Source organism: Ambystoma mexicanum, chromosome 10 (assembly GCF_040938575.1).
Source record: "Ambystoma mexicanum isolate Mex_15411 chromosome 10, UKY_AmexF1_1, whole genome shotgun sequence".
Taxonomy (NCBI): domain Eukaryota; kingdom Metazoa; phylum Chordata; class Amphibia; order Caudata; family Ambystomatidae; genus Ambystoma; species Ambystoma mexicanum.
In genome coordinates, this window is record NC_090932.1 from 1,563,824,562 (window position 1) to 1,563,836,881 (window position 12,320).

Genomic DNA, 12,320 nt, shown 5'->3' on the forward strand with positions numbered 1-12,320 from the left:
GGATTCAGTCACCCCCAGTTAAAATGAGAAACATTGAAGGTCCTCATTGAATTAATGAATTAACCGCCCTCAGGGATTGAACCACAGCTGTCAGGTTTGCAGGCTGGACACCTCACCACCACACTATATAACCTAATGAAAAATAACGAACAATTAAGGTGAAATGTCCAATTTCGTTACTGCAAGTTTCAGAGAAAACCTTTCTATTGGTTCTGGGAGTTTAAAACATGCACACGTTAACGTTTTCAAAAACACTATTTGAAGAACATATCCTCTCTTGGTGTTGTGTGTGTATTGCTTTTATGGAAGGCGAATGCCATTCCTCCTGTGCAATGTGGGTGGTTATGAATGTCCTTGGACATTCACATGCAGTGCATTCCACTGTAAAGTGCAGACAGCAAACGTGTTTCTAATGGCTACAACAACCGAGTTTACCTTTTTGACAGGTGGGCGGAGCTTACCACCGTGTTTACCTTTTTTGACAGGCGGGCGGCCCGTGTGGGCGTTTCCGTGTGCAAATGGGCGGAGTTTTTTGTGACTGTGGGCGGGGCATAAATCTCAGAGTTTGTGATTTTCAAATGTAGGCAGGTATGCTGCACGTGTGTTAATAAAGAAAGTTAAAAAAAAGCCAGGATTGCAAGTCCAAGAATTCAAAGAAAAAAAAACAAGACGGCTCCTGAAAGGAATGAGCGCGTGTTGGCACTTTGCTTCTTCTCAGCCTGCCACTGATTTGCCTACCTCCCTTCCGGGGTCTTTCCACAATCTCTGCCTGTCAATCATCCCCCCTCTCTTCGTGGCACGCTCCAGGCGCTCTGCCTGCACCTTATCTTTCCTCTCTCCCCCTCCTTCTTTTTATAGCTTTACTGTCCCTCTCTTCCTGGGTCCTCCCACTCTCCCAGAGGACCTTTCCTGGCCCTCTTGCACCTTCCCTCCCACACCCCTGCAGACCCTCCTCCGGCCTCACAGCCCCGCCCCCAGATTCCCTGCCTGTCTGCTGCACGGTGCTTCGAGGGTCCCCAGACATGGCTGCGGAGCTGGATTCCTTGGAGCGGGTCCTGGAGGAGCACCTGCCCGAGGGGGAGCTGCGGGAGGTCAAGCGGATCCTGTATGGGGCCGGGAGCCGGTGAGAGGGCTGCAGCCTCTGGGGGCTCGGTATAGGCCGAAAGGACAGACTGGGTGGTGATACGTGACTGCATGTGACCGCGCAGTGCTGGTCTTTTAAAGTAACGCATCGCTAACTTAATTTTTGACTAATTGGATTTAGGAATTCGAAAGTAACAAAGATGTGCAAAAAACAATATCCAGGACTGGATACGACCTGTCCCTTTGTTTAGGATTCATTTGATCCCCTCCTGACAATCGGGAAAGCGTGAGGGGCAACTGGAGACGTTAGGGAACAGGTGAGGCAGAACAACTGGCCAGGGCACGTTGAAATGTTGCTTGCATTTCTAGCACTTTCCACCGCTGGCAGATCGTTTCAAGGCGCTGAGGGTGAAGAGGCGTAGCAGAGCCATGGAGACAGCCAATGCTTGAAAGTGGATCTGAAAAGGGGGCACGGCTAAAGTGTGCTGAAAAGGGGGCACGGCTAAAGTGTGCCGGCCGTGACCTAAAGGGTCCCCTGCCCCAAACTATACATCAGGAGACTAGACCCTGCAAATGTGTATTTTTGGGTCACTGCATTTCCCCAGTTAATCCAGTTTTCCTACTGTAAATGAAGCTCTGTCTGGCTCATTTTATGTTTGCTGCTCCCCTGCTAGCTGCCTTTTTTTCTTCTCCCATGAGATTATGCAGCTAATAACCCCCTCGTCCCATTCCTTTATCTAGGATTTAGCCACAGAATGAAGCCGCAAGGTGGGGCTGGTAGCATACACATGTGCCCCAAACTAAAGGTAGTGTCACTTTAAATGTGCTTTTGTTGACCAAAGGCAGCCCCTTTAAACGTTTTTAACTTAGCACTGAAATGTTTTACGCCACTTTCCGTACTTTGGTGTGGGGCAGGATATAGGCTTGGGGGGAATAATGAAGTTGAATGCTTACGTTATTTACCCTCAATGATAACCCAGTGAAATCACCCACTGGAGTGTGCTTTTTCTTCCCCGTTATAATTTAAACACCACACAGTTTCCCGAGGGGGGTTGGGAGTAGAAGGGGTTATGTAGCCAGTCAAGTGGCACAGCGAGTAGAGCGCTCGCTTTGACACCCGTGCAGAGCTGGCTAACGCAGGTTTGAATCCCGGCAAGGCCAAACTCAGCCTTTCATCCTTCCGAGGTCGATAAATGAGCACCACACACCGTGGCGCTCAGATACCTGAGGGTTCGTAGCGCTATATAAATGGCAAATTATTATTATTATTATGTAAGTAGGCTCCAGGTAGCATTTTGAAATGGGCCCCTGCGAGACCCCATGCATTTTCAGATGGCCCTGAAATCACATACGAGAGAGCAAAGTGACAAACAGCATAAATGTAGTCTCTTGGCTGCTTGGAATAAACTCAAAGAGCATTTTTGGAACATAAGAATGCACAACATTGTTTGTATTTGACAAATATGCCTGTAACAGTGATTCAAGCTTGCAACCCTTCAGAAAACATCATGCACACTGACCGGGCTGATCCATTAATTAGTGATAATGCCCTAATAGTAAAATGCCTGCAAAGCACGCGCCATATATATTCATTTGGACATCCTTAGCCTTAGGCCATGAGGTTCGGCTGTCCTGCTTGAGCGAGCTTGATCAAAGGCTGCTTCTCGTTTCCCTTCATGTATTCCTTCCAAAGCTTGTTAATTGCTCGACTCTGGAGACAGTAATGACATATCGGTTGCTTTCTTTTAGTGTTTTACACCACTGCAAGGGCCACAGTACAGCTATGGTGCGTTTCCTCTCTCCCCGCTAACCAGACCCACCTCACTTTCTTTCAGGGGCGCCAGAGCACCTGGAAAAACATACAAATGCCAGTGGTACGCGGTATAAATACAACTACCATAACCTAACATTTCCCAGTGCTGTGTGTGGGGAAGTCAGGTGTAGTGGATACTAACGGGTGTGCACATCAGGAAACAAGTGATGGGCGAGTAAGAGCAGCCTGGAGCCTAAAGTGAACTGATGAAGGCTGCAACTTGTGGTCGGGGGTAACTGGAAGGGATCACCGGGCCAGAAGCATCTGGGTGGAGAATTGGGCACAGCAAAGCTCTTTACTTGCCCCATCTCCTGTACGTTTAGTTGGCCATCCAGGCCTGATTTATTCTTTGCTTTCTGGTCCTTTTCTTGTAGACTGCCTTGCACAAGTTAACATGCAATCTATTAGTGTATTAAAGCTACCACATTGGGCCCAAAAACCTTTCTGAAGACATAAGGGTTACAACAGCCTGGGAAACCCCCCAAATTACACAGAGGATCAGGAGCCAGAAAAGCCAGACTCAATAACGGAAATAGAAAGTGAATGGCAAAACCCAGCTTTATTGCCATCCAAATAAAGCAGGGACAGCATACAAGCATAAAAGTCGTTGCTCTCAGCGTGCTTATTAAAAACAACAATTTGTATGCTATGAATGTGTCATTAATATCATCATCATGCGTTCACGGTTACCAAAACCTACGGGATGATGGGATTGACTACATAAGCATTTGGTAAGGGTTAAACTTCTGGTTGCCTTACAACAATCTGATGGCTCCTCCCGAGACCAGCTCTAAATTGCTAATAATAAAAAGTCATCATTTCTACAGTAAGCTATTGGTTGGATTAATACGTACTGGGTGGCCTAACATTGGTGGCTTTAATTGGTCGGCTTTCTCCTAACCAACTGTGGATAACTTGCAGGTCGTCAAGACATGAGCCAGACAGGAGTAGGGAGAGTGAGGTCCATGGACTGCTTTTCTTTCAATTACAAAAGATACCATTCCTTAGTCGTAGGCCATGAGCCAGGGTGATTCCTCTGTAGTTGGCCTTGTACAGTGCCTCGTGTCTGAGGAATATGCGTGAGGAGTGAGGCAAGTGTCCTATCTGTGTTCATTGCTAATGAATGGACAGTGTTCTTCAATTATGGGTCACGTTTGATGAGACCGCATTTGGAATAATTTCACCCTGCATTTATTGAGATTTTAGCTAATATCAGTGCAAGTGTTATGGTTTTCTCTACCGCTACGGACACTCTTGAGCCGTTCCCCATGGAGTCTTCGGGCTTATAATTATCCTGCATCTGGCTTACAAAGGCTGGTTGTTCTTTTAATGAATCTAAGAAAATATGGCTTGCGTCTTGGGAATAGTTATCTCCTGTTCTCTCTGAGACATTCGGACTCTCCCTAATTTCTCAGTAACACTGGCTTAGTATGCTTAGCTACCGTTTGAGCTCTGCACGGATATGTATTTCTGTAAATTCAGAATTCTGAGTTCTCGTGAATCCTCAAGGCCTTTTTGTTTAATTAGAAGCATTTTGCGACTTCCATTTCTGAAAAGATGGGCGCCCGTTACTGTTGTGTTTCTATGTTAGTGAGCTATATACGCATATAGTTTATGTTGTATTCAGCTTATACATTGATTATGTTAGTATTCTTCATGTTTGTATGGATACCATGTTAATTTTATTCATGTATAAATGCATATATTACCTACCTTCATGTTGAGTGCATATTTGCTTTGTGTCTGTTACTCACCGGTGGGATGAGTGCGTGGAACCGGGGAGTATCCAAAACCCAGGAAGTTGCTTGAAGAGCTTTGGGTAGGGCCTCTACCCAAGCCTCCTCTCTGTGAGGGAATAAGACCTTCGAAATGATATGACCACTTGCTGTATTTAACCAGACAAGGGGACTGATCACCCAGAAGGGCGGGGAGAATGCGCACCGCCACGAACCAGGCTGTAAAGGAAGAATAACAAGTGAGTAACACGAAGGTAACAGTTGTCCCCTGTAAGCCTTACTAACTGATGTAATACCTGGGCTTTTTCCCCCCATAGGATAGGAGAGCAGCACAATTCGGGAATCACCTAGGAATATAATAAGACTTAGTATCTAACTGGCTTAAATTAAGACACAACTCAAGAGGTGGACAGGATCTTACCAGTGGAGAATGAATGGAGGATTTGAGTAGCTAAGAACACAACGACAGGGATAAAATAAGAAAAAGGGAATGTTAGTAGGAGGATGCTAATACCCGGGCGGCACGAGGGTCGCACTGGATTCGGGATGGTGCACAGCTGCAGAGCGTCCTTGAGTGCACGGATTAACCAGGGGCTTTCCAAGTGTTCCGTTTGTGAAGCAAAAAGTCTTACCACTGATGAACGAAGGATGATGACAGCAACCAGTCGGGATGGTAGTTCCAGGGAAGGTAAGTGGAAGGCAGGTAAAGTTTGGCGCGATGCAGAACAGCCAGTCGGGATGGCTATTCCTGAGATAGGAAGTCGAAGGCAGGCAAGGTCTGGTACACTAGCGGACAATAACAAAGACAAACTTTTTCTAGCGGGGTCCGTGAAGCAAAACAGGTTCGGTACACGGGAGGGCAGTTCAATAAGGGTATTCCAAATAGAGGGTCCAGTAAACAGTCCGAGTCGAATCCGTAAGAACAAGGAGGTTTTCAGCAATTGAAGATGGAGCTTCTAAGTGCCGGGAGTAGCTGTAAACAGAAGCGGCGCCCTGGCTGTCTCCATGGACTACATCAGTGAGAGAGGCGGGGCAAGCCAATGCGAGGCTCTACCGGCAAACTACCGTACGGAGCCAGGTTTGCTGGGGAATGTAGTTTTCGATTCGCTAACTTCCACGGCAGCTGCCATCGTGCACGAAATGGGGCAGCATAATGCCGAATTCTTTTGGGGAGAGCCACAAATCTCCTCTTCATTCTGGTAGTTGCACTAGGAAGTCGAAGTGCTAGAGGTGCAGGTGGCTGGGTTTTGCGCAGAGAGGGGGGTGAACGACGACCCATAACAGCATCCGCCCCCAAAAACGGCGGCAACCCCTTGCGGGCATGGAAACGCCGCAGGAGTACAGGTGAGTGGATGTTACACAAGGGTTCCCAAGACCTATCCTCAGGACCATACCCTTTCCAATCGACCAGATAAAAGGGCCGACCCCTGCGGAGCTGGAAGTCCAAAATATCGGCAACTTCATATTCATCTTCGCCATCCACGCGAATAGCGCAAGGCCGCGTAGGTAGGCGCGTGGAAGGAAGGCAAGGCTTGAGGAGACTGACGTGGAAAACAGGATGCAGTTTCCACGAAGCTGGTAAAGAAAGACGCATCGCCACAGGATTCAAAACCTCCGTAACGGGAAAAGGACCCACAAACTTCGGGAGCAGCATACGTTTGCCAGGAATACGAAGATTACGCGTAGACAGCCAAACATTCATGCCCACTTTGTATTCAGGAGCTGCAGTCCTATGCCGGTCAGCGTACTTTTTTGCTCTCTCCTGTGCAAGAAGAAGATGGGACCGAACACCCTCACGGACTGAGTCCAATTCTCTTACATAAGCCTGAGCGGCCGGGTTGTCAATGGGGAGTGTCGGATCCAAGGGCAAAGAACGTGGATGGAATCCATACAAGGCAAAAAACGGTGATACACCCGAGGCACAGTGTACCGAATTATTGTAGGCAAATTCGGCAGGGGCGAGCGTCTCTAACCAGGTAGACTGAAATTGGAGACACAGGCATCGGAGGAACTGTTCCAAAGTGGCGTTAGCCCTCTCAGTCTGTCCATCGGTTTGCGGATGGTATGCAGAGCTGAAACGATCGTCGATCTGCAATGAAGAAGTCAAAGCCCTCCAAAAGCGAGAAGTAAACTGAGGGCCACGGTCCGATACTATGATAGAGGGAAGTCCAAAGAAACGAAAGACATGTTTGAGAAACAAAGAAGCCAGGACGGGGGCCGAAGGTAACCCCGAGCAGGGAACAAACAGAGCCATCTTGGAGAAGTAGTCGATGACAACCCAGACGGTATCATAACCGCTTAGAGGAGGCAGATCCACGATGAAATCCATGGAAACCATATACCACGGTTTATGTGGCACCGGAAGGGGTCGCAAAAGGCCCACAGACTTGGATCTCGAGACCTTGCATTGAGCACACACTGAGCAAGAGGCTACGTAATCGATGATATCCCGAAACATCGACGGCCACCAAGCCCAACGTCGCAGCGCCTCCAACGTCTTTTGCTGCCCCGGATGGGCCGCCATCAAGGAATCGTGTGACCAGGCTAAAGCTCGAAGACGTGCTTCTCCAGGAGGTATAAAGAGACGACCCTGAATATAAGGCAAGCCTTGTATGATGTCGAGATTCAAAGATTCACATTCCTCATCATTTGAGGTCACCCAAGATGATATAAGGGCACGGAGCGAAGGCTGAGGAGTGCAGGCACAAACCACCCTTTCAGGTAACAGCAGGGGACGATCAGCCTTAGAAACACAGGAACCGTGGGATAACCTTGAAAGAGCGTCAGCACAGGCATTGAGGCGAGCCGGTCTATATGTGATGACGAAGTTAAACTGGGAAAAGAATAGATGCCAACGAGCTTGTCGGGCCGTAAGGCACTTCATAGATTTGAAGGCAAGGAGGCTACAATGATCCGAATAAACGGTAACCTGATGACGGGCCCCCAACAGATGATGGCGCCATTCCGCAAAGGCATCTCTGATGGCTAATAACTCACGTTCTGTGATAGGATAATTGCGTTCATAAGGAGTCAATTTCCTGGAAAAATATGCCACTGGATGGATTTCTCCTGAATCGGGACATTCTTGTGACAGTACTGCCCCAACAGCTGAACCGGAGGCGTCTGCCTCCACTAGGAAGGGAAGGAGAGGGTCCGGGTGTTGCAAGACCGGTGCTGTCGAAAAGGCGGTCTTCAGGATTTCAAAGGCCCGCTGTGCCTCCGGATTCCATGCAAATGGTTTCTTGGAGCTGGTCAGTGCTGTTAAAGGAGAAGAGATCGACGAGAATGAATGGATGAAACGTCGATAAAAATTGGAGAACCCCAAGAAGGACTGCAGTGCTTTAACTGAGGCAGGAACTGGCCATTCCAGAATCGCTTTAACTTTAGAGTGACTCATACGAATGCCACGACTGGTCAAGTCATAACCAAGAAATTCCACCTCGGCGGAATTAAACACACACTTCTCTGCCTTGACGTACAGGTGGTTCTCCCTCAACCTCTGTAACACAAGACGCACATGTACGCAGTGGTCTTTCATAGAGGATGAGTAGATGAGGATATCATCTAGATAAACTACGACGAATTGATCCAGATAATCATGGAATATGTCATTCATGAAGGCCTGGAAGGTGGCCGGGGCATTACACAGTCCAAACGGCATCACTAAGTATTCGAATAAGCCATACCGTGTCTTAAAGGCAGTCTTCCACTCGTCCCCTGCTCTAATCCGAACGAGATTATAGGCCCCCCTGAGGTCAAGTTTAGCGAACACCACTGACGAACCAAGTTGATCTAGAAGCACTGATATCAGCGGGAGAGGGTACTGATTTTTCACCGTAACATTATTCAATGCCCTGTAATCTATACAAGGGCGCAAGTCCCCCTCCTTCTTAGGGACAAAGAATAATGGAGATGCCGCTGGGGATTTGGAAGGCCTAATAAAGCCAGTGGCCAAGGCTTTATCTAAGTATTCTTTCAGAACCTTGTCTTCTGGTAAGGTAAGGGAATAGACTCTTCCGGCTGGTATCTTGGCCCCAGGTAACAGGTCTATTGGACAATCATAGGTCCTATGAGGCGGTAATCGATCTGCCCTGCCCTTATCGAACACATCCCGAAAGGATTCGTATTCAGAAGGGATGTCCTTACTAGCGTCACGAACGATGGCACCTATGACAGACAAGGAAGCCACCATAGCTTGACAAGAAGACTCCGGGCATACATACGTATCCTGAAAGCAGTTTTCATTACACTCCAAAGAAGGGAATCGGACACTTTTCTTTACCCAATCAATAGCAGGGTTGTGGTGTTGCAACCATGGAATACCGAATATGACCTGGTATTGAGGAGCTTTGATTAGATCGAATGAAAGCGATTCCACATGTCCGTCTTCGGTCTTCATGCTGACAAGGGAAGTGTTCTGTGTAACCAAACCGGATACCAAAGTTGTACCGTCCACAGTATGGACCCTCTCGGGTTGAGTCTTTGGTAGAATGGGCACTTTGTTTTTTGCAGCGTAGTCAAAGTCCATATAGTTCCCCGTAGCTCCGGAGTCTATAATAGCCACGGAGGGGAATGTAGCGTCTTCGGCCGTGGTAAATAACACAGGAAGACTGACAGGAGCAGACAAAAAACCCTGTGAGTCCAATGAAGACACTCCCGGCGCAGGGACTCTATCTATCGCCGGGATTTGGCGTTTCCCGCCTTTTTGACCGGTCTTTTGGGACAGTCTTTCAACTGATGTTCTGAAGAACCACAATACATGCACAAATTATGTGAACATCGATATTCACGTTGGGCTTGAGTCAAAGGACCCCTCACCGCCCCTATCTGCATGGGTTCTGGAATCGAAAGAGGAGGAGTAACTACATCTGCTGGAACGGGGATAAGGATTGATGTTTTACGTTCTCCTCTTCTTTCAGACCTTCGGGCATCTATTTGCAACACCAAATCTAATAATTCACCGAAGGAGGTCGGAACGACCGGTACTGTGGCTAGGATGTCTTTTAGTTCTTCGGACAATCCCTGGTAGAATACGGCTGATTTCTTCTCTTCAGGCCAGTCTGTCTCAGCAGCTAGCTGATTGAATCTGGTAAAATAAGAAAAAAGAGAAGAAGAGCCTTGTCGTAGACTCAACAACTCCAGGTCCGATGCTTGAGATTTGTAACGGTTATCAAAAACCTTATTCATGGCCAATATAAGTTCGTCACAGTCATAGAGGATGTAGCTGTTGGACTCAAGTAAAGGGTTGGCCCACGCAGCCGAGATGGGAAAGAATAAAGGCTGCCTTGGTGGTGGAGTTTGGAAAGGCGGTGGGCCGACACAAAAAATGCAATTTGCATTGATTCATGAAGGTCCGATATTGTTTTGGATCTCCCGTAAAGCGTTCCGGAGGGGCCAACGGGAATTGAGTGGCCATCAAAACCGGGGTCGCAGAGAACCCAGAGGCGGAAGCTGAAGGTAGACCGGAACCTGAAGCGGCCGCACCCGCCATGTCTACCCCGAGTGTCGGGGGGTTTTGAATACTCCGTAAACTGTCGATCCTTTGATGCATGGCGTCATGAGCTAATGTCATGTCAGATCGTAACTCAGACACCAAACGAAACAAAGCAGCCAAAGGATCAGCTTCATCCATGGCTTCTGTTTTTGTTACTCACCGGTGGGATGAGTGCGTGGAACCGGGGAGTATCCAAAACCCAGGAAGTTGCTTGAAGAGCTTTGGGTAGGGCCTCTACCCAAGCCTCCTCTCTGTGAGGGAATAAGACCTTCGAAATGATATGACCACTTGCTGTATTTAACCAGACAAGGGGACTGATCACCCAGAAGGGCGGGGAGAAAGCGCACCGCCACGAACCAGGCTGTAAAGGAAGAATAACAAGTGAGTAACACGAAGGTAACAGTTGTCCCCTGTAAGCCTTACTAACTGATGTAATACCTGGGCTTTTTCCCCCCGTAGGATAGGAGAGCAGCACAATTCGGGAATCACCTAGGAATATAATAAGACTTAGTATCTAACTGGCTTAAATTAAGACACAACTCAAGAGGTGGACAGGATCTTACCAGTGGAGAATGAATGGAGGATTTGAGTAGCTAAGAACACAACGACAGGGATAAAATAAGAAAAAGGGAATGTTAGTAGGAGGATGCTAATACCCGGGCGGCACGAGGGTCGCACTGGATTCGGGATGGTGCACAGCTGCAGAGCGTCCTTGAGTGCACGGATTAACCAGGGGCTTTCCAAGTGTTCCGTTTGTGAAGCAAAAAGTCTTACCACTGATGAACGAAGGACGATGACAGCAACCAGTCGGGATGGTAGTTCCAGGGAAGGTAAGTGGAAGGCAGGTAAAGTTTGGCGCGATGCAGAACAGCCAGTCGGGATGGCTATTCCTGAGATAGGAAGTCGAAGGCAGGCAAGGTCTGGTACACTAGCGGACAATAACAAAGACAAACTTTTTCTAGCGGGGTCCGTGAAGCAAAACAGGTTCGGTACACGGGAGGGCAGTTCAATAAGGGTATTCCAAATAGAGGGTCCAGTAAACAGTCCGAGTCGAATCCGTAAGAACAAGGAGGTTTTCAGCAATTGAAGATGGAGCTTCTAAGTGCCGGGAGTAGCTGTAAACAGAAGCGGCGCCCTGGCTGTCTCCATGGACTACATCAGTGAGAGAGGCGGGGCAAGCCAATGCGAGGCTCTACCGGCAAACTACCGTACGGAGCCAGGTTTGCTGGGGAATGTAGTTTTCGATTCGCTAACTTCCACAGCAGCTGCCATCGTGCACGAAATGGGGCAGCATAATGCCGAATTCTTTTGGGGAGTGCCACAAATCTCCTCTTCATTCTGGTAGTTGCACTAGGAAGTCGAAGTGCTAGAGGTGCAGGTGGCTGGGTTTTGCGCAGAGAGGGGGGTGAACGACGACCCATAACAGTGTCTAATGCATGCACATGTGTTGTTTCATTGTCAGTTTCTTTATTCTTGCCATCTTTAGCTTAGATCGTGTCCATCTCCTGTTGTACCAGCCTGGGACATGGGCGGTACAGTTGCCTTAGTGAGTAACGCTTCTCACATGTGTAATATTGAGCTGTGGAGGGGCAGTAGCTACGGATGACGTATTTATATGTCTCTCAACATAAGCATTATCAATATTTGAAACCATCTATTTTGTCCTGTCCAGATAGTGCCACATACTGACTTTTCAGAGCACTCCCGAGTTGGACAGATCTGGAACTTAGCACAAAGAGAAGTCATTTTCTCAGTATCAAACAGGCCCCCTGTTAATATTTTTTGTGCATTGCACATAGAGGACCGCTTACACTAAACATGATTGTTTTTGTGGTGTACTTTAGACATATAAATCTGGTTGGGTTTAGGGGTTTGTGTCTAAAGGTCACTCCTTTACAAATGCTGCCTGCGTTGCCCTCCCATGGTGAACAAACGTCAGGTAGGCACCCACACGTTTATTATGTTTCAAATTTAGATGGAAAAAAAGAATGACACTGATATGACACGGCTGTAAAACCCAGATCAAGTCCTGAAAAAATGAACCCACTAACATCAACATTAAAAAAACACAATGCACATTTTTATTACAAATTCATAACTGAATCAATCATGATGCAACTCTAAAAAAGATTTTATAAAAACCCACAGCGAACAATTCAATGTATCCTATTCTCCTCTTTATAGACGAAAGAAT

At 47.6% G+C, this 12,320-nt stretch overlaps 1 protein-coding gene across 1 annotated transcript in view; it reads left to right on the forward strand.

Moving 5' to 3' along the window:
• Positions 1-736: 736 nt before the first annotated feature.
• The window catches only part of UPB1 (beta-ureidopropionase 1), a 100,649-nt gene continuing 89,065 nt past the window's right edge, over positions 737-12,320 (forward strand). Inside the window, exon 1 of the mRNA XM_069619863.1 lies at positions 737-1,123. Within this exon, the coding sequence (XP_069475964.1) occupies positions 1,023-1,123 (101 nt within the window). The 5' untranslated portion in view covers positions 737-1,022. The remainder of the gene's footprint in view (positions 1,124-12,320) is intronic.